Raw genomic sequence first — 18,476 nt, 5'->3', positions numbered from 1 at the left:
CGGACAAAGAATGACTTTATTTGTCTTATCAAGGACTAGGTGCTCAGAGAAGATAATACAAATTTAGGCAAAACCCACCCAACAAGGCAAAGAGACCTTCTAGTGAAGGGGAGCCCACCCCAAGAACCACACCTAAGCTAGGTGGAGATGAAGGGATGTGACCTCCAACCTGGAAAGATCTTAGGCTCTTAGCTCCTAGGGCACTCAGCAGCAGGTCACCCCCAAATGTAACTGTTTCGAGGCTGCTCCCTCCCTGGAATTCTGGGTGGGAAATCCCTTGCCTGCTGCAGCTGCTGAGTTTGTTAAACCATTAGTGCTTCAAGCCTCCCCTTCTTTTATGCAGAAAAGTGAGTGGGTTTCCAACTCCACCTTACACACACGAAGTATCAAAGCGGTTACAAAGGAAATGGCAGAGAAGCCTAATTAGTCTTTGAAATCCAGCCTCTCACAAGATTGTCCCTGCCCTGTAACTGCAGAGGCAGGTGGGACTGTAACCCCCTCGCCTCAGCTACCCTCTATGTCAGTTTGGGATGAGGTGCCACTCAAGCTCTCCTAAACCTAGGAAGTTTGGGGAAGCCACAGTCACCTCGGGCATTCCCGTTCCCAGTCTTGGGTTCAGGAAAGCTGAGGAAGGGCTAGGATTCTAACACAGATCATATGGTAGGGTGTCTCCTCACAGGGCTGTATTCTCAACTTGGACCCGGGGGCCAAAGAGCTGCTCAGCAACCACCTTGCCATCGTACTTGGGCAGTGTACCCCCAAAGTCAGCGGGCAAGATGTTCTCGTCAATCTCCTGGAAGAAGCTGTCAAGGTCATCTCCGTGGACAAAGACCTGCAGGGAAGTGAGCAGGGCAACTGAGTGGAAGGAAGAGAGAGGAGGGGAGGACAAAGCCACTGCGGGCTTTCTTTGCCTGATGTCTTTCTCTACAGTCCTCTGTGTGGGACTGTCGCGCGCGCACATGCGCGCGTGGGGTGGTGGTGGTGGTGGTGGGGTGTCCACTCACTTGGGACCAGTGTGCAGTGTCTGAGGAGGCTCAGGAGGCAGACATGAACTCACCCTCTGCAGCAACTTGTTCTTCAAGAAGGGCTTGACCACATTATAGGTGGTGGTGAAGTACCATGGCTGGTGGATGAAGTGGATAGCTTTGAACCTGGCTGGGAATGAATCCTGCAGAGAGAGAGAAAGAGAGAGAGAAAGAGAGAGAGAGAGAGAGAGAGAGAGAGAGAGAGAGAGAGAGGGAGAATCCCCTCACCTCATTGCCCCAGTGAACTCTGAGGCTCCTACTTATCAGCACACACACTCACACACACATGCTCACACATGCACACATGTGCAGACACACATACATGCACACATGCTCACACATTGCACACATGCGTGGACACACATACATGCACACACACAGACACAGGCTCTCCCCATATAGTGAGGACTGATTTGTTCAGCATCGCATGTTGCCCTGAGTATTGCTCATCCCAGGGCCAGCCACCCGAGAACTTTGACTTCACTTTGGCCCCAAGGTGTAGGGAGGAAACCCTGCAAGTTACACAACCTAAAGCTGTCCCATGATGCAAAACAAAAACAAAACTGAAACCCTAGAAATAATTTGTTTCAAAGGATAAAATGGTAGCCTTGCTTGGTTATTTGGTGATTATGTGTTTGGGGTATGTGTGTTCTGTGTGTGTGTGTATGTTCTGTGTATTGGTATTTGGTGTGTGTGTTGTTGTTATTTGGTGTGTGTGTGTGTGTTAGTATTTGGTGTGTGGTGTGTTAGTATTATTTATTGGTTTTGTGAGACATGATCTCATGACGTAGTTGAGTTATGACTTTGACCTTCCAATTCTCCTGCCTCTTCCCTCTGAGTGCCAGAATTACAGGCATGTGCTACAGTGACCAGTGCTAGGAATAGAGCCATATCCCCAGTCGGAGTGATTGAGGCTTTTTCAAACCACTTGTGTACTGGGTGGATGGCAAACCATTATAGACCGAACAGAAGGACATCATTGTCAAGCCTCCTTGTCCTTCAGCAACTGCTGTGTATACCCATATCTCCAGCCTCTTCTTTCCCAACACACACAGGGAAAATATAAGGCAGCTCAAAGAAGAGACTAGGAGCTATCTGTATATAAAGGACTCAGAAGGGGGCTGGTGATAAACTCACAAGCAAAAAGAGATGGCAGGACGTACATGGCCAGACAGCCTGAGGTTCCAGGATCACTCACATGGAATCTAATCCAGCCTCTGCCACTTTACTGTGTGTGACCTTGCAAAGTCGCTTAACCTCCAAGCCTCAGTTTCAAGGTTTGTAAGATGAAGCAGAGGATATGGGGGAGAATCCTCTCAATGAGTCAACGAACTCATTACCATCTGCTTAACAGACTCAATCACCATGCAAGTGCGATGGTTGTTGACTGTTGAGATGACTGTTGTCACTGCTCCGTATGACACTAGATTGTCAACTCCTCGGGTCTCTTCCTGCATCGTGGAAACTGGGAAACCACCTGTGAAAGATTCCCATGGGGCAGATTCCAAGATCTCACCTGGAGCATATCCACCATCTTCTTGAGATCCGAGGGGCGAAGTCCCGCCGCCTGTTGCATGGTGAAGCCCTTAAAGTTCTCAACGATACAGAAGCCATTGATTTGTGTTTCCTCGTTCTCCAGCAGTTTCTCCAAAATGAAACAATATGCCTGCAAAATCTAGAAGCGCAGGGGCTGGGTGTGTGGCTCGGTCGTAAGCCCCAGAGTTGATCTCAAGCCTCACAAAGCCGGGAGCACAGCAAGCAGGGTTTAAGATCCAACCCACAGAGGTGATTAAATCTCAGGGTCCCGGGTAGAGAGCCAACTGGCACCTTCCTCGCTGCAGGAATTTGCCACACATGCCCCCCTCCCAGAATACATGCTAATAAAATAACACCGGATGTCATGTTCATGATTAGAAGCCACTGAGTCTCTCCCAGCACTCCTATAGTGCTGGAAACCACTAGAAACAGCCTGAGTATCCAGTAAGAGAGGAGTGAAATGAAGGTAGATTCAAGCCATGGACAATTGTGAAGCGGTGAAAATGATGTAAAGCATTAACAACATGGGGACTCTTCATGGCATTTCATCACACAGAAAAGTCTTGTGTTGATTTTGTTCTGCCTTGGTTCATTTGTTGGTGCCAGAAATCAATGGTGGAGTCTTGGTTGCGCTAGGCAAGCACTATGCTACTGAGCTGTATCTCCAGCCCCTGGATTTCTTTTTTACAGGGTCTAACTTTGTAGCTCAGGCTGGCCTTGAAAACTTGTTTAGCCCAGGCCAGCTTTGAACAAGAGGTCCTCCTTCTACCAATTCCTGAGTGCTGAAATTGTAGCTCTGACCGCCATTATCCTGCCAGTTTGATTCCATGTTTCCCTGATCCTCCTTCCCTTCCTCCTTCCCTCCTTCTCCCCTTCCTTCCCTTTCTTTCCCCCTCCCTCTCTCTCTGCATTCCTTCCCTTCTCTCCCCCATCTTTTTTTCAGTACTGGGGACTGAGCCCAGGGTACTGCAGATTACTAAACGGTATCACCAGCCCTTTTTCACTTTGCATTTTTAGGCAGTCTTACTAAGTGACCCAGGCTGGCTTTGAACTCACTCTGTAGCCCAGACCAGCTTTAAACCTGTAATCAGTCCTCTTGCTTCAGCCTCCCTAGCAGATGGGTGTATGGGCCTGTGCCACTAAAAATGACTGGCAATGGTGGCGCACACCTTTAATCCCAGCAGTCAGGAGGCAGAGACAGACAGGTCTCAGCGAGTTCAAGGCCAGCCTCGGGGGGGGGGGGGACCTGGAGAAATGGCTCAGTGGTTAAGAGCATTGCCTGCTCTTCCACTCTTCCAAAGGTCCTGAGTTCAATTCCCGGCAACCACATGGTGGCTCACAACCATCTGTAATGAGGTCTGGTGCCCTCTTCTGGCCTGCAGACACACAGACAGAATATTGTATGCATAATAAATAAATAAATATTAAAAAAAAAAAAAGGCCAGCCTGGTCTACAAGTAAGTTCCAGGACAGGCTCCAAAATTACAGAGAGAAACTGATGACTAATGATCCCACAGTTATATAAATTGTGTGTGTGTGTGTGTAAAATAAGTTGGAAGAATACAGAGGTTAAAAAAAAAATCTAGGTCGCAGAATTATAAATGATTTTAAGTTTTCAATTTTTGTATATTCTAAAAAGAATAGATACTGTCTACATAATAAGAAAAGTGCATGTTTTTAATTTTTTTCTCTAAAAAATATACCTTTAGTTGGAGCTAGAGAGATGGCTTTGTGATTAAGAGAGCTTGCTGTTCTTACGGAGGAGCTGAGTTTGGATCTCAGTGCCCACATCAGGAGGCTGACTCATAACTCCCTCTAAGTGTAACTCCTGCTCCAGGGGAGCTGAGGCTCTGGCTTCTCCAGGAACTAGCGCACACATTTCATTTAAAATAAGCCAGGCAGTGGAGACCCTGTGACAGGGTTTCTTTGTGTAGCTGAGGCTAAAAGTGTGCATCTCCACTGCCTGGCTTATTTTAATTTTATTATCACTTATTTATGATGAAGATGTTGGTGCCACCGATGCGGGAGTAACAGGAGACTGAGAGCTGCTTGGCATGCGTGCTGAGAACAGAACTCAGGTCCTCTGCAAGAGTAGCAAGTGCTCTAACCACTGAGCCATCTCTCCAACCCTTCTCCACAAAATAATATGCCTTTCTTTTTTTAAAAAAGCTTTAATTCTAAAGCTAGTATCTTGTTACTGTGAAGGCCTAATAAACCCTTAATAAGAGCCGACATAAGGTAGAGATGTTGCCTATGTCCGTCACCACTTAACAAGAGCGAAGGGCTGGCCAGTGCAATCTAATTTCTTCTTAAAGTCTGGGGTCTAAAAAGTAGAAAAGGTGAAGAAGACAGTCCCCTGTATTTACATACACTAGTATACTTAGAAACACAGGAGAAGGCTGGGAACTCAGCTCACTTGGTAGAATACCTGTCTAGAATGTGTGGAGCCCTGGGTTTGATCCCCAACACTGCCTAAAACCAGGTATGTTGGCACAGGCCTGTAAACCCCAACATAGTAAGGGAAGCACAAGTTTGAATGCAATTCTTAACTACATAGTGAATGAATTCCAGGCCAGCCTGGGATACCCGTGACCGTTTCAAAACAAAACAAATAAGAAAGGAGGAAAAATGAAAGAAAGAAGGAAAGAATAAAGGAAAATCCTTACTTCTTTCCCTTAGTCAGCCCTCTTACACGCTTAAACATAGGAGCACACGGAAAGCAGTTAAGTAGAGCAGAACCTGTATCTTCCAGAATCTTCCAGCCCACAGCCCTCAGATCCTTGTTTCTCTGTTACTCTCAGCTTTCAGTGTTTGGCAGGGTTTCCTTCAGCTCCTGACCCACAGCTGCTGTCCCCAGTTGGTGTTGCTGGGGATAACCAGGCCAGTGGCCACTTCCCTGCTGTCCTGGAACACCCCAGGGATTCTCTCCCCATGTGGAAAAGGCCTGGTGGCAGGTGGCTGCCTGCCCTTGTCCCTCCACAGACCTTGCCTCCTGGTCAATCCAACAACGAAGACAACAGTTAGGACAGAGAACCCAGCTGACCTCATCAAAGGTGACTTCTTCGCAGTGCCAGTTTTCAATGTTGAAGAGCATAACGACTCGGCCATACTTGTCCCGGCTGGAGAGGACGCCGGGGTAACCCGCCTCGATAGTGCAGCGGAGGGCCTCCGTGGACAGGCTGTCGAAAAGCTCAGGGTACTGGAGCCGGAAGTTCACATAGCCTGGATGGGGGAGAGTTAAGGAGCCATTCTGGAGGCCATTCCAGCCACGCTCACCCACCTTCTCAGGCGGCACATGGTGAGAATCCGAGGCCTGGCCGCTGTCTGTGCCCCAAGTTTTCTTTCCACGAGATTGGCCTGTCTCCCACAAATGTTGGGGGCAATTACACATGGTTCACAATGTTCACCTAGGGAGTGTGCATACCTGAGGTACAGTCCTTCATATGAAGGTAAAGCATATGTGTTAGCTCCCTTCCCTTGGGGACAAGGCACAGGCTGTCAACTGGGCACAGGGCCAACTGAGTGGGTGGGCGGGCAGTGCTGAGGAAAAGTCTGGGAAGATAACTCAAGGCCCCAGCTAGACTCAGAGGCTCTTCCTAATTCAGGCAGTGCCTACAGTGCCCACAAATACCATTCTTACTGTCCACGAACAGGTAGGTCCCTGCCTTCGTGTGGTCATCTGTACTCCCAGCCTGGGGTCCAGGGGAGGGGTTAGGGAGCAATGTTAAGAAACTGCCAACACTTTGCTGCTGTTCTAGAACATTCCACTCTTCCTCCCCTGCCCAGCGTTTCTCTGTAGCTTTGGAGCTTGTCCTGGAACTAGCTCTTGTAGACCAGGCCGACCTCGAACTCACAGAGATTCACTTGCCTCCCTCCCTCCAAGTGCTAGGATTAAAGGTGTGTGCCACCACCGCCTGACTGAACATTCCACTCCTATCCTGCCTCACAGTTGCCTTGTTGTGCCCTCCGCCCAGTTACTCAGGTGTCTAATTTCCTTGGGGTTTATTTTCAGGTCTTCCTTTGCAGTGGGAGCCTTTCTAGATACTTCATTGGCAGCTTTGATCTTCTGCCCCTCATAGCTGATTGCTCATTCTTCTCCTTGCCCCTTGTCACTCAGACTCTACCTAGGTGTTCTAGCCGTCAGGTGTATTATTCCCACCAATAGAATGTAAGTTCTACAACAGCGTGGGTTGCTTGAGCTCAATGCCCTAAAACAGCGGCGAGCCCAGGGTGGCACTGACTTGACATCTGGGTACAGAGGAGAAAAGTAACAAGGGAAAGGCAATAGGCTGCAGGCCGCTTCTTCCTCTACAGCCCTTCCCTCTGTAGACACCAAAGACTTGATTTCTTCAGGAAATGTGTTTCTCCACCCAGCATGCTCGTAGCAGTTCTGTCCCAGCTCCCCATCATCCCCAAGGTGAGCACCATCTTTGGTTCCACTGGGGTTGAGGTTTAGTGTCGGGTAAGTGCATGGAGGAGGCACGGCTTCACCACCTGGAACATTCCAGAGCCAAAGGTGGGGATCCAAAGGAAAACACCTTCCTTCGTCGCCTAAATGTGGTGCCTAAATTCTACTCACTGAGTTCCAAGACTGACAGAGAAGACATTCTTCTAGGAATCTGGTCTTGACCATCTAATCTTGTCCATCTATTCATCCGTCCGTCCGTCTGTCCGTCTGTCCATCCACCAGCTAACTGTGCCCAAGTGATCTTTTTCTTTTTTGGGGGGGGGGGGTTTCGAGACAGGGTTTCTCTGTGGTTTTGGAGCCTGTCCTGGAACTAGCTCTTGTAGACCAGGCTGGTCTCGAACTCACAGAGATCCGCCTGCCTCTGCCTCCCAAGTGCTGGGATTAAAGGCGTGCGCCACCACCGCCCAGCTGCCCAAGTGATCTTAAGGACTACTTAGTTCACACACGTGTGCACCCATGTGTGTGCATACGCACTCACATGAAGAATATGTAGATAGTGACTACGTCACGGCATAAGAGAGTTTTTTTTCTGTGGGAAGGGCAGACACCCTCCTCAAAACGTCCTCTTACCTGGCAGGGCCAGCCCTCCAGCGCAGGCCTTACCTTTGAGCAACTCATAAGCGCGGCCCACGTCGAACTTGCGAGCACGGATGAAGCGCAGGAGAAAGGCGCTGTCCCTGGCCTGTACCCTCTCGGCCACCGCCAGGGCCAACTCCTCCCCTGAAGCTGCCTGAGCCTGTACCAGCTCCTGTAGCTCCCTCACTGCCTCCTCCCTGGTCTCCTCCTTCTCATTCAGCTCATCCTTGGCCTGGAACAGGGTGAGATGGGGCAGAAGTTACCTAGAGGTGCTAGTGAGGAATAGGGCGAGTGTGGGAAGGCTCAAATCCAAATTGGCCTGCTGGGAGAGCCCAGGGCACTGCAGTTTGGGCCTTACTCCTCCTGTGCCCTCCAGGGTCACGGAGTGGCATGCTGCTTTCTCACAGACATTTACATTTGGAGAGTGTCAAACTGCTCAGCCTGGATGCGAGATATTGACAGCAATGATCGTTTCTAACAAATGCCCGTGTGTACTGTGCTCTTAGCCGACACCCTACTCGGTCCTCTAGATACATTGTGTGTGTGTTTAATTTATAGACTTTATTCATTGTATATGTGAGTGTTTGGCCTGCACATATGTCTGTGTACCATATGCGATCTTGGTGCCTGCCTGAGAAGGTCAGAAGAGGGCATCAGGTCCCCAGGGACTGGAGTTATGAAAAGCTGTGGACCACCACTGGGTGTCAGGCATCCAACCCGGATCTTCCGCAGGAGCAACAAGTGCTCCTAAACGCTGAGCCATCTCTCCAGCCCTACACTGTGTGTTTGCTGTGTGTTTGATTTTTGCCATGACTCATTGTGGGGGTTTCTTTGTTTTTTATTTATTATTTTGTTCTGTGGTTTTTTTTTTTTTTTTTTTTTTTCGAGGCAGGGTTTCTCTGTAGCTTTGGTGCCTGTCCCAGAACTAGCTCTTGTAGACCAGGCTGGCCTCGAAGATCCGCCTTCCTCTGCCTCCCGAGTGCTGGGATTAAAGGCGTGTGCCACCACCACCCGGCCTTGTTCTGTGTTTTTAATTGCCTTTTGCATTTATTTGTTTTTACATGTATGTTTAGGGGGGCACACAGGATGTTCATGTGGAAGCCAGAGGACAACTTGTGGGAGCTGGGTACTTGGGATAAAACTCGTTTGGTCAGGTTTGATGGCAAATGCCTTTTAGTCAGTGAACCACCTCGCCAAGCACCCCCCCCCTTTTTTTTTTTTTTGGTTTTTCGAGACAGGGTTTCTCTGTGGTTTTGGAGCCTGTCCTGGAACTAGCTCTTGTAGACCAGGCTGGCCTCGAAAAGCCCTTATTTTTGTTTTGTTTTGTTTTTTGTTTGTTTGTCTGTTTTGGATTTTTGTTTTGTTTGGGGGGTTTTGTTTTTCGAGACAGGGTTTCTCTGTGTAATAGCCCTGGATGTCCTGGAACTTGCCTTGTAGACCAGGCTGGCCTCAGACTCACAGAGATCCATCCCAAATGCCCAAATGCTGGGATTAGAGGTGTGTGTCACCACACCCAACCTTTGGTTTGTTTTGTGAGACAAAGTTTCTAGGCCAGGCTGACCTCAATTTGACGTAGAGCCAAGGTTGACTTTGAACTTCTGATCCTGCCTGTACCTCCCGAGTGCTGGGATTACAGGCGTGTGCTACCATGCCCAGTTTTATGTGACACTGGAGGAGGAACACAGAATCTCAGGCACTTTTTAGACAACTGTCAACTGAGTCACACCCCCAATCCGGTTTTTTTGGGGAGGTTTTTTGTTTGTTTGTCTTTTGTTTGTTTGAGACAGGATCTCTATATGCAACCCAGGCTGGCTTTAAAATTATAATTCTCCAACTTCTGTCTCCCAAATACTGGGTCTACAGGCATGAACCACTATACTTGGCAAGTTGGTGTTCTTATGCCCATCTCCCAGAAGAGCAGGCTAAGGGGGCTAGAGGTGACATGCTCTTGTCCTAGTTCCTCAAAGGAGAAGGACGACCCCCTCCCTTCACTCAGTGACCTCCCAGACTTGAGGCAGCAGGAAGGAGAGAGGATTTTGCTCTGCCCACCCCATCCCTATTGTGCTCCTTACCAGGTTGCCCCAGACAGCGCTTCACCCCCTCCCACTCTGGCACCTCACCTTCTGCAAAGTGTGGCGAGGGAGCTGGCTGCACGGGCCGAAGACGGGACCATGGTCCTTGGTTGTGAGCTGCTCCAACTGTGCCCGGAGCTCCTGCTCCTCTTCAGGGACCATTCGGAATGTGCCCACCTGAGCAGAGAGAAGTCATGTGGAAGGTCGGACAGCTCCACCCCACCCCCCACTCCAACAGAACCACTGGCCTAGGGGCCTGCTGAGATCTTGCACAGTGCCTTTGGCGAAAAGCTTTGCTAAACCTCCGCCCTTTGGTGGATGGGGGCCCCAGAGAGATGGTCACAGTGTAGGAAGGAAAGAAACAAGGGAAGAAGAGCCCAGGCTACTCACCCCCTCTGACATATTGCCTCTCGAAGACACTGAGGGGAAAGAAAGAACCTGTTTGCTCTGCCCTGGCCTCTCCAGGTGGCCTGTCCCCAGCAGCCAAGGAAGTCAGGACTCTGGTGATATTGGAGGAACTGTTCTGTGTTTGTCTTAGAACAGTGGCTCCCAAGCATTCAACCCCCACCCCCACCCCCCGCAAGATGATTGGCCAGAAATTCAGATGCATGGGTTCTGGTTCCTGAGATTCTGACTAGAGAGCTAAAATTAGGGTCCCCCTCCCCCACCCAGCTCTGAAGGACAAGGTTCCTGGGGTACACTTTGGGAACATGCCTTTGGAAGTGGAAGCACCACTAACACCCTACTCCAGCTGTGGCTATCTAGGAATAAACCAGAAATGGACCCCATTCTCAGCTACAGGACCAGGTCACTATAGTAAGGGAACCTCTCTTCCGTTCTGGAAGCCTTCCTTCCCCAGTGCAAATGGGCACCCCAGAAACCTCTCAGCCCAGGGGATGGCTCGCTCTGTCCCCAGTGCATTCGAGCGATGGTGAGCCGTGATGCCGCCAGGCCTGGCTGTGTGTTCAGAGCTAGGTGGCACACTAAGAACTTTCAAATTCATTGTCTCAGAGCCAGGCATGGCAGCAACATTCCTGTTTTAGCTAAGGAAAACCAGGGCCAGGAGTGTAAGCGACTTGTCGGTGGTAGCACAGCCCAAGGAAGCCGGGGACGGGATACCTACCTAAGCTGTGACTCCGGTAGGCAGCAAGGAGCAGTCTGGGGCAGCTGGATGTGGGTCCTGGGTTCAAACCCTGTCTTTCACACTTGCAAGTTGTGTGATTTCACGTGAGTCTTGACTATTCCCTACTGGGATGGAAGGGTTGTGAGATGTAATTAAATAGTGTACACACTAGCAGCCCTGAGCCACCAGAACGGATTTCCGGCCCACCTGTTCCCAGATTTTCCCCTCCCAGGCCTAAATGTCCCCAAGTGACTGTGAGGATCTTCAATTCTGTTTCTACCCGTGACCAGAGTCATTTGGTCAGCTCAGCCATATACTCATAGTTGATAAGTAGCTGGGACTTGAACCTGTGTCTACCTGACACTGAATCTCTTTGATGCATCCAGTCGTGTCATCTCTGTGCAAGCTCCTGTGTGTGTGTGTGTGTGTGTATGTGTGTGTGTGAGTGACCGAAACCTTGTAGACTAGAGAGATCTGGATTTGAAACTGGCTTTTGCCGCCTGTGTGACCATAGGGGAGTTATTTAATTTCGACTGAGACTGAGAGCAAATTGAGGGCAATAGCATCTACCCAAAGCGATTGTCATGACGACCACAGGGTTTTTGGGACATAATCTAGAGTGGAATCTTGCTCTACAACAGAGCCCCCTCTCCCTTTCTTAGCATCACACCGAAATGAACCCAATTTGTCCACTAAAACTTGAGGATCCCAGAGACTGTCTCCCACCTTCTGAATCTGTCCTTTTCCTACCATAACCCTGCAAGGACAAGGGAATTCGGGGGCTGGAATCTGCCTATAGGAACCAAATATGGGCTGGAGAGATGGCTCAGTGGTTAAGAGCACTGGCTGCTCTTCCAAAGGTCCTGAGTTCAATTCCCAGTAACCATATGGTGGCTCACAACCATCTATAATGAGATTTGGCGCCCTCTTCTGGCGTGCGGGCATACATGGAGGCAGACTATTGTATACATAATAAATCTTTAAAAAAAAAAAAAAAAAGGAACCAAATACAAGCCAACTTTTTGGAGAGCAGACATTCGTCCGAACATATGGGCATAAAGACCAAGAGCGGAGTACAGTGACACACACCTATAATGCCAGCACTTGGGAGAGAGAGGCAAGAGGATCAGAGGTTAAGTTATTCTCGGCTACATAGTGAGTTCAAAGCCAGCCTGCACTACATGAGACTCTATCTCAAAAAACAAAAAGCGAAAGCTGGGCATGGTGGTGTGGTGGTGTGGTGGTGTACCTCTTTAATCCCAGCACTTGGATCTGTGAGTTTGAAGCTAGCCTGATCTACATAGGACATTCCAGGACAGCCAGGGCTACGTGGGAAACCCTGTCTCAAAAACAAACAAAGCAAAGCAAAGCAAGACTGAGGAACTCGAGAGGGATTAGTGGATACCCTCAGCCAGATAAGCAGATCACAAGCACAGATCTTAGAAGTAGAAGATTAAAGTCAACACAGAGAAGCATTTAGCTCTTATTTTTAAAAAGTGCTTATTCAGGATCTGTATGCACGTTTGTCATGAAAACATGCTCCCCCAGCTCCACATCGTCGTTCTCTGCCATTTAGAATTGGCAAATAAAACACAGTTAATTACAAATACAGCACATAAAAGGTATTTGATCATCTGCAGTTCTAATTGGGTTAGGTACTCCACATTTGTATGTGCTCAGTCTGCCTGTAGAAGGGTCTGACTCACCCTGAAGAACGGCACACTGCTTTTCAGACAACCAGAGCAGTCTGAGAGGGGGTGAACCCCACCCCACCCCCGACTACTCACCCCCACACACTGTCTTATGCTCCCCGCCAGCCTTGTTACTGACTTACTTACCTGACAGCTCCTGCTTGGGACTGTGGGAGCCTCTGAATTGTTCTGGTGCTCCGGAAACTGCCTCCTTTGGAGGTGTGGTCAGGTCAGCAAGCTCGGATTAGTGTGTCACAAGGAACTTCTCAGACCCACTGTTTCCATCAAATCAGGCTCACAAGAGGCCCAGAGTGAAACAAGCAGAGTATCCTGAGGGAGAGGGGAGAGGCCCAGCCTGCGGGCAGCCATCAAAGCCTTGCTTTGTGAGCTTCTGCCTGAAGCTCTGTTCAGCCATGTGGAAGCCACTTCTCTGGGATCTGGGCCAGCCCCATCCCATTCCCCTGCCTTCTCGCTTCTCAAACTGGGAGGCAGGGGACCCTGGGAGAGTGAGCACTCGTTCCCCACAAAGGGAAGGACATATACAGAAATGAAGAGAAACTGTAAATGTGGTCTTCAGAGTGATCCAGGCCTGTGATCCACTGTCCCAATGTGAGGGAGACGGACCTGGTGAAGCTGAGCAGGGGAGGACCTGCCATGTAGCCTAAGCTGGCCCCAAACTGCACAGCCCACTTGTTCAGATGTGTTTGTGGGCTGCCGAGGATCAACCTGGGGCCTGACACATGGAAGAACTCTATTTCACTGCATAGTGGTGGCCCGCACCTTAATTCCAGCACTCAGGAGGCAGAGACAGGTGGATCTCTGTGAGTTTGAGGCCAATCTGGTCTACAGAGGGAGTTCCAAGACAGGCTCCAAAGCTACAGAAAAACCCTGTCTCAGAAAAAAAGAAAAGAAAAACAAACAAACACAAAAACTTCATTTCTAAGTCATACCCTCAGGTTCCACCTCCTCCACCTCATCCCCCGTCCCATGTCCTGCAGCCCAGGTAGGTTTTTGAACTTCTGATCCTTCAACCTCTGCCTCTCAAAGGCAAGGAAAACAGGTGTGTGCAGCCACAATAGGTTTCCCTTGCCCAATCTGCAGTCCTTGCTCCAGCATCTTTCTTGACGTAAGGTTATTTCTCTAAACTGATTTCATCTTCTCTGAGAAGTGTGAAGGCTAGAGGCTGTGGGGGAGATCAGGGAGGACTGCACAATACCCACTTCCGGTGCCTGATCCCAGGGAAGTATACTGGAGAGCTGGCAATTGTGCCCAATGTAGAATCTGTGGGCTCCTATGTGAGGGGAGCACACCTGAGCCTCAGCACAGCCAGAAACTCTAGAGCAGCCCTCAGCAGGGGACATCCAACCTCTGCCTTGGTGTTGCACGGGGGTATGAGGGATTGTTGTGCCCAGACTCTTGCCCCCCAAAAAGACCACCAGGGATCTGGGAATTGGATGCAAAAAGCAAGGTTTATTCCAAAGCGCAGTACCAGCCTAGGCAAGGAACTCATCCAGCACACTCAAGGCAGTGAGGGTGGGAGGAGCTGCCTTCCAGAAATTACAGGACTTTTTATAGACAATCTCGCAGGATGACCAGTTTTCACCTAATTTGCATACCTGGACCTGATTGAGAACAGCAAATGATTACAAAATGGTGTGAAATTCAATAAGAATGATATCATTATGTAAATGAAGTATGGATATAAGTATGTTCTCAGTTGGCCTGTCCTCGGGGTATGCAGATGAAGCATACTACGGACATATTTTAATTGGTCAATTCTTGGCTCTCCCAGTTGTTATTGGTTCCCGCGATGGCCCCTGTCACATAGGAAGTGTTTTTCAAAATAGCCTAGCCTAAACAGCGTGGTTCAGGCTGAAAGCAATTAGGTCACTCTGACCAGTTTTTCATTTCTCTCAGGATGCAAGTCCTTTAGATCATTTTCTGTAGGGGATTCCAAAGTCAGGGAGTTCCGTACCTCCACCACAGAAAAGTTCTCTTTAGTCAACCTCATCTTAGAGCCCAAACAGCCCACCTTCGGTCCTGGTCCTTCTAGAGATGCTCAGGCTGGGTTGAGCTCATGGGCACAGGTCATTCTCTGGAATCCAGCCACAGAAATGGTTTGCTCTCACCACAGTTTTGGGTTTACATAAGAAAGACCATGTGTAGACTCTGAAAGAAGACAAAGCTACCCACAAGCTAAGGCGGTGACATCAAAGGTCTCAGACCTCCAGTCTGGGATTCTAGAGAATGAGTTTCTGTTGGTTAAGTCACTTTATTATCCCCGAGGATCTTCACTGGATGTGAGGCTCCCAAGAGAGGATAAGACTAAGAGGCCAGGCTGTCCCCTAAACTGCTAAGACGCTCCATCAGGACTGAATAAAGGCCCTCATTGCAAAACATCCCCGTTACCCAGAGACTGTGAAGTCTATGGCACAGCCTAGTAGACGAAGGGCTGTCTAAAGCATCAGGTTCTCAACCCGGGAGTCATGACCCCTGGTGGGGGGGGTGTCACATACCAGATATCCTGTATATCAGATATTTACATTATGAGTCATAACGGTAGCAAAATTACAGTTATGAAGTAGCAACAAAATAACTCTATGGTCGGGAGTCACTACAACATGAAACAATATTAAAGAGTCACAGCATTAGGAAGATTGAGAACCACTGGCCTGGAGCATCTCAGGACACCAGCCGGCACGAAGCCCTTGGGGGAAGAAGGGCCACAGCACACTTTATGGCTCATAGCTCATCTCCTGTCTCCTCCTGCCCTCCTCCCACCCCAAGAGTCGTGTTTACCTCTAGCTCCTCTGACTGGAACAATGGTGACACTGTCCTCATTGGCCCACAAACCTATGCTGGCTGCACTGGCAGAAGCGCTTGGGCTCCCTGGCCCGCCTGGCCCCAGCTGACTGCAGGGAGGCAGGGAGGCAGGGAGGGCGGGAGGGGGCTTGCATTTCTAGGGTCAGTGTACTTGTGTAAAAGTCTTTCAACACGTTTCTGTCATGAGAAACAGATGGGCTTGCCTGCGTCTGAAGTTACTGAATAAAAGTAAAACCACAGCTTGCTTGGCTGCAGTTTCCCAAGTAATTTTAATTTTGCTTGAAAAGTTGGCCATAGACAATCATTAAAATTTTATTCCAATTTTAAATACCAAAATTAACTCTTAAGCGCTCACACACATATATATTTGTGTACATGTGTGTACATAAAAAAATAAATATATAGGTACATACATAGACTTGCTTATGGCAGAATGGCCATGAAAGTAAGGCTGCATGCCCCATTCAGAAGGGTGTTCATAAGTCTTAGGAACCCAAGAGCTGAGTTGTTCTGGTGCAGAGGAGTCACACCCAAGCTGAGGAAGCAATTTAAGGGTCAGTTTGAAGTGGGGATCTCATGGACAGGAGAGACTGTGAACTGGACCAAAGGGACCAGGTCAGGAGACAGTTGGGTGAGGATTGCAATGAGAGGTTGACTGAAGAGTCAGTACATTGGCCACATGTTGATGTTGGGGTGCTCTATGTTTTGCCATGTGGTCGTGGCATTACCTCATTTCTACGTGTCTTGTTTCCTCTGTGGCCTACTGGCATCTGCTTGACTCTGCCTACGCTCTCTCTATATCTCTGTTTGGATTTCCCGCCTGGCTTTGCTGTGCTAAACCACTGGCTGAAACAGCTTAATTCATCAACCAACAAAAGCAACATATATACAGAAAGACAACCCATATCATCCCACCAGGAAAACAACGGACTAAATTTCTGAACTGTAAGTTAGCCCCCAATTAAATGTTTTCCTTATAGGAGTTGCCATGGTCATTGTGTCTCTTCACAGCAATAGAAACTCTGAAGCAGAAGTTGGCACTGTTCTGGTGGAAGCTCCACCCCAACCCCTGGCGCCCATATACCCCAAGAATCTGGGATGCTCTAGTAGACACTTCACCTCAAGCCTCTTCCCCATCTCTCTCCAAACACTGCTGCATCTCAAAAAGTCCACCAAATGATGACCCTCCTCCCCTAGAGATGCTCAAGACCACTCCCACAGGGTATATAAACTGTCCCCCCGAAAACAGACACATGTTTTTTCGGTCTCCTCTCTGGAGGGTCAGAAAATCATCTGGAAGCATTTTACCCATTAAACCTGGGCTTGTTTCGATATGGCTTGATTTGGTCTGGTTTGATTGCTGCATCAGCAAAGAGACTTATTGGGGTGTAAAGCTTCTCAGGTACCAGGAGTGGGGTATTACTGTGATAGGCCTGACCATGTTTTTATTTGGAGAAATGCGGACTTAAGGACTTTGGGTTAGGAAAGCAGTGAAATGCTTTAAGCACTGCTTAATGGGCCATATTGGAAGGAACATGGAAGACCGTGGTGCTGAGGGCGATTTGAACTGCACGGACCTGGCTTAAGAGGTTTCAGAGGAGAAGAATTATAGTATGTGACCTAGAGACAGTTCTTGTGGTATTTTGGTGAAGAATGTGGCTGCTTTTTGCCCTTGTCCAAAAAGTCTACCTGGGTTTTCATGCTTGCTACATAAGAACTCTTCGAACGGAGCTACACCCCATCCCCTGATTGCATTTCTTTTACATTTGAGATTGCTGCAAGTCAACACTGTCAAGTGCTTCTAAGTGTGGACTTTTTAGACTCCTTGCTGATTCTCTCAAGTGGTGCTGCTCTTTAGCTAGCCCAGGTTATGAAAGAACCTGGGCTTCTAATAAGTGCCCTATTGAACCTTCTCTGGTCATGCCCTTCCAGAGTCCAGGGAACTAGAAAAAGTGCCCCCCAGTGCCCGCATGTCCTCTTTAGAACATGTTTTCAGTAACTCATTAGATATCCTCAAGTTTGCAGCCCCTTTTGGGGGTCTTTTTTTTGAGGTCCAGCCTCTACAGAGTGTTGACAGAGGTTTCTGTCCTGCCTGGTCCTGCAGCTGTTCAGTCCAAAGAAACAAAGAAACACTACATTATTATAAACTGGTTGGCCTATTAGCTCAGGCTTCTTATTAACTAATTATAACTTACATTAGCCCATAATTCTTGTCTGTGTTAGCCACATGGCTTGGCACCTTTTATCATCAAGGTATTCTCATCTTGCTTCCTCTATGGCTGGGTGATGACTGCAGACTGAGCCTTTCCTCTTCCCAGAATTCTTCTGTTCTGGTCACCTCCCCCATACTTCCTGCTTGGCTACTGGCCAAACAGCATTTTATTAAACCAATACAAGTGACAAATCTTTACAGGGTACAAGACTATTGTCCCACAGCAACAGAGTGGGCCCACCAGGGTGTGAGGCACTATGGGTAGCTGAGAAGTGGCTCTGCGGGGAAGACAGATGGTAAATATTCAGGGTGGGTGTACATAGTAGGTGCACCAAGTCACCCCTTTGATCCCCACTGCCACAGACAACTTATAACTTCTTAGGGGGCCCTACTTCAGACCTCCGAACTCAGCTCATCATTTCTTGAACTCTCTGGGGCACTCATCTGAAAAGGACATGGTTAGACAATGTGAATACATCCATGACCCCCCTGCTTCCCACCCCCCCATCCCTAATATTAAATGTACAAGCCTCTGCTTCCTCTCCACCACCCTAAGAACCTTCACATGCTTAACTAGGCAGGAGCTTGTTAACTGTGGGCACGTTACACAAGCTGCACCCTCAATCTAAAGTAGAACCTCGGTCCACTGCTCCATTGATCTTGACTCTACAGTCAGATGCTTATTAACAAATATGTATTGAACATTCAGTGCTTCTGGGAAAGAACCAGCTCAACGTTGAGGTTACGTAAGGGAGCAGACACGCTTCATCTCTCCACGGACAATATGAAATATGAGCGCTCCCTTTGCCTTTCAGGTGCTTCAAAACCGCACTGGCTTCAACTACTTGTTGAGCTCAGTTAAAGCTTGGCTAACTCAGACCATAACGCGCATGCTCACTCTGGGGTCTCCAAAGCGAGTAAGCGGGTCGAGCCTCTCTTGCGAACTTTGC

The 18,476-nt window shown here is 48.8% G+C and overlaps 1 protein-coding gene across 1 annotated transcript; it reads right to left on the bottom strand.

The window, feature by feature from the left end:
- Positions 1-673: 673 nt before the first annotated feature.
- On the bottom strand, positions 674-10,911 carry Rlbp1 (retinaldehyde binding protein 1). The gene is made up of 8 exons (XM_057756569.1): positions 10,801-10,911; positions 10,068-10,096; positions 9,726-9,854; positions 7,633-7,837; positions 5,605-5,783; positions 2,542-2,700; positions 1,058-1,168; positions 674-832 (listed from the first exon to the last, which is right to left on the bottom strand). The coding sequence occupies exons 2-8, from the start codon at positions 10,077-10,079 to the stop codon at positions 674-676; spliced, it is 954 nt and encodes a 317-aa protein (XP_057612552.1). The 5' UTR covers positions 10,080-10,096; positions 10,801-10,911.
- Between the last annotated feature and the right edge of the window lie 7,565 nt (positions 10,912-18,476).

Source organism: Chionomys nivalis, chromosome 23 (assembly GCF_950005125.1).
Source record: "Chionomys nivalis chromosome 23, mChiNiv1.1, whole genome shotgun sequence".
Taxonomy (NCBI): domain Eukaryota; kingdom Metazoa; phylum Chordata; class Mammalia; order Rodentia; family Cricetidae; genus Chionomys; species Chionomys nivalis.
Note: the sequence above shows the minus strand (reverse complement) of the source record. Positions and strands in the feature narration are given on the sequence as shown.